Source organism: Hippichthys cyanospilos, chromosome 16 (genome assembly GCF_059441005.1).
Source record: "Hippichthys cyanospilos isolate Australia breed blue-spotted pipefish chromosome 16, RoL_Hcya_1.0, whole genome shotgun sequence".
NCBI classification, from domain to species: domain Eukaryota; kingdom Metazoa; phylum Chordata; class Actinopteri; order Syngnathiformes; family Syngnathidae; genus Hippichthys; species Hippichthys cyanospilos.
In genome coordinates, this window is record NC_142384.1 from 2,080,560 (window position 1) to 2,083,059 (window position 2,500).

Sequence of the window (2,500 nt, forward strand, 5' to 3'; positions counted from 1 at the left end):
ATGCCGTTAGTGCTCAGAGTTTCCATTTTATTGATTGATTTTCATTTATTAAGTCCTGGATATGTGCCTGGAACTGGAAAAAGTATCCTCAAGTGTCAAAAAATGAACATCGAGTTGTTCATGTATTCTTATTCAACACTTCCCTTTAAAATTCACATGTTACATGAAGGGCCCTCAAAAACAGACAAAATTACAGCAATTTTAAAAGGTTCAAATCAGTAGTTTTGAGAAAAACAAATTTAAAGTTTTGGCTCATACAACTTTCAAAGTCCCATACCAATTAGTACTTTATAGAAAAGATACTGACCTCAAACTTTCGGGAATTATTCACAGACAGTAGTAAATTTCAATAGAAACTAAAGGACATCAACCGAGATTTTAAACTTTGAAGGTCCCTTTAAGTCAGGGGTGTCCAAACTTTTTGCAAAGGGGGCCATATTTGGTGTGCTAAAAATGAAGGGGGACCAACCTTTGCGGGCATTCTTTACAGATAACAGCAATTAATTTAAAAACATTTCAGCAAGCCGTTCTGTGTTTAACATTTTCTTTTTTATTTTAATTTCAGCTATCTTAAGCATGTGTTTTGGTTAATTTGAAATGTGCATATCAAAATTGAATTGACATTAAATATTGAAATTGAATATTCACTTAACTTCACTTTTTTTAACACTAACTTTTTTGTAACAGTTGAACAGAAGTAATTATACTCTTGGGGGCAAATTACATTTGAAACCTAAAAAAAATGTCTCACCATGGCAGTTTAATATTTATAAAAATTGTAAACACAATAACAGAGAAATGAACAACTAATAGTCATATGAACAAGTGCAGGGCTCATTTAAAATATGACATTAGTAACTATAGATGGCAGCAATCAGCACACGCACGTAACAGCGCTGCTGCCCAATGTATTCTTTCTCCATGCGGGCCAGACGTTATTGATTTTATGACAGAGGCTGAGGGCCGGATGGAAATTGACCACGGACCGCATTTGGCCCCCGGGCCGGACTTTGGACATACCTGCTTTAAGTGAACATTTCATCTCCTGAGAAATCATCTGCCGAATTCTGCTTGCTTTATAATTTCTCCTTGTGTATCTGTGTGTGTGTTTTTAATGTTAAGGGAAATTGGATTTATATTTGTCATTTGGTGAGGCCCTCTGTAAAAGTTTGATATTTTATCACTGAAATTATATCTCAAATGCATTTAGCCGCCACATAAAGAAAATATTTGCTCAACTCAATACAAAATTAACACTGCCACTTTATACATAAAGTCCATTACAAATACGAATTGCATGCATTATGGTGTGTGTGTGTGTGTGTGTGTGTGTGTGTGTGTGTGTGTGGGGGGGGGGGGGGGGGGTAGGACAAGTCACAATAAAAGAATGGAGCCGACTAAAACTGTGTACATTAGGTTGGCATGGAGGTTGACTGAAGTTTATCTCGACTAATCGTGCAAATTAGCAATAGCCTGATGTAAAAAAACGCTGACTGCAATACCTCTGAGCTTCTTGAGAAGTTGTCTCTGGAACATAGTGTATCTAAGGGCTTGGAGGAAAGGCTGAACATCTTGTTGTTTACACGAACCCAGTGCTTCACTGTTCAATGGAATAACAGACTCCTACAGAGAATACAAGAACACAGACAAATGAAAAATACAGCCATAGTTTATGTGAGCAGGAATTATGTTCATATTGGATCTTTCATTCTACCAAAAGAAACAGTGACATTAGAAGAATATTTGCAAGTTGATAATGTTGACAAGTTATACTTCCAAATCTTAATTATTGCCCGTCTGGTATATTTTTTTCCTGAAAATGCCAAAATGTCTGCATAAAATATAACTTTTTGGATTTTTGTTTGAGCATGTTGGTACTTGGTCTTGATGGCTTATTTCTTTTTCTCTTTTTGATTTGTGAAAGCTATTTTATGAAACAACCGATAGGAAATGTTCTATTTTATTGGTAGAAGAGCCATTCTGCCTACTGTTCTGCAAAAAAGATGCATAAAGGTGAAATGAAAATTAATGTCATACGTGCCTCTTGTCCCGAAAGTGTGTGCTCTAGAGTAGCAGTGCAATGGAGCTGCAAAGTTGGCAGGGTGGGCAAGGCATCGGAAAGGGTCAAAGTTGACAGTCGCAGAGGACCCAGGCAGATCCGTCCAGTTTGCTTCAAGCAACGCACCAATGTACTGCAAAAAGGCAATCATTAGATTGACTACTCTATTTGTCCGTGTACAAGTCAATCTCATGCGTGAGTTCACCCCCCCCCCCTTTTTTTTTTACTTCAATTGGGTGAATTTTACAAAATCGCGAGTATACAGTAAGTCCATCCCCGACTTTAGTGGGTACACATATCATAGCTATCCAATTATAATACATGGTATAAAATGACAAAATTGAGCTACTTCTGTCAGAGAAATCTGTGAAGACTAAGACAAGCCCAACTGCTCAGCAGCAAAACCGTGACTCAGACCAGTCAAGATTTACTTTTCTTGCC

The 2,500-nt window shown here is 37.2% G+C and overlaps 1 protein-coding gene across 1 annotated transcript in view; it reads right to left on the reverse strand.

Annotated features, from left to right (window-relative positions):
* Positions 1-2,500, reverse strand: part of smg1 (SMG1 nonsense mediated mRNA decay associated PI3K related kinase) — a 107,408-nt gene that overhangs the window by 39,306 nt on the left and 65,602 nt on the right. The window contains exons 27-28 of the mRNA XM_088436834.1: positions 2,042-2,192; positions 1,503-1,623 (exon numbers count right to left, since the gene is read on the reverse strand). Of these exons, the coding sequence (XP_088292960.1) occupies positions 1,503-1,623; positions 2,042-2,192 (272 nt within the window). The remainder of the gene's footprint in view (positions 1-1,502; positions 1,624-2,041; positions 2,193-2,500) is intronic.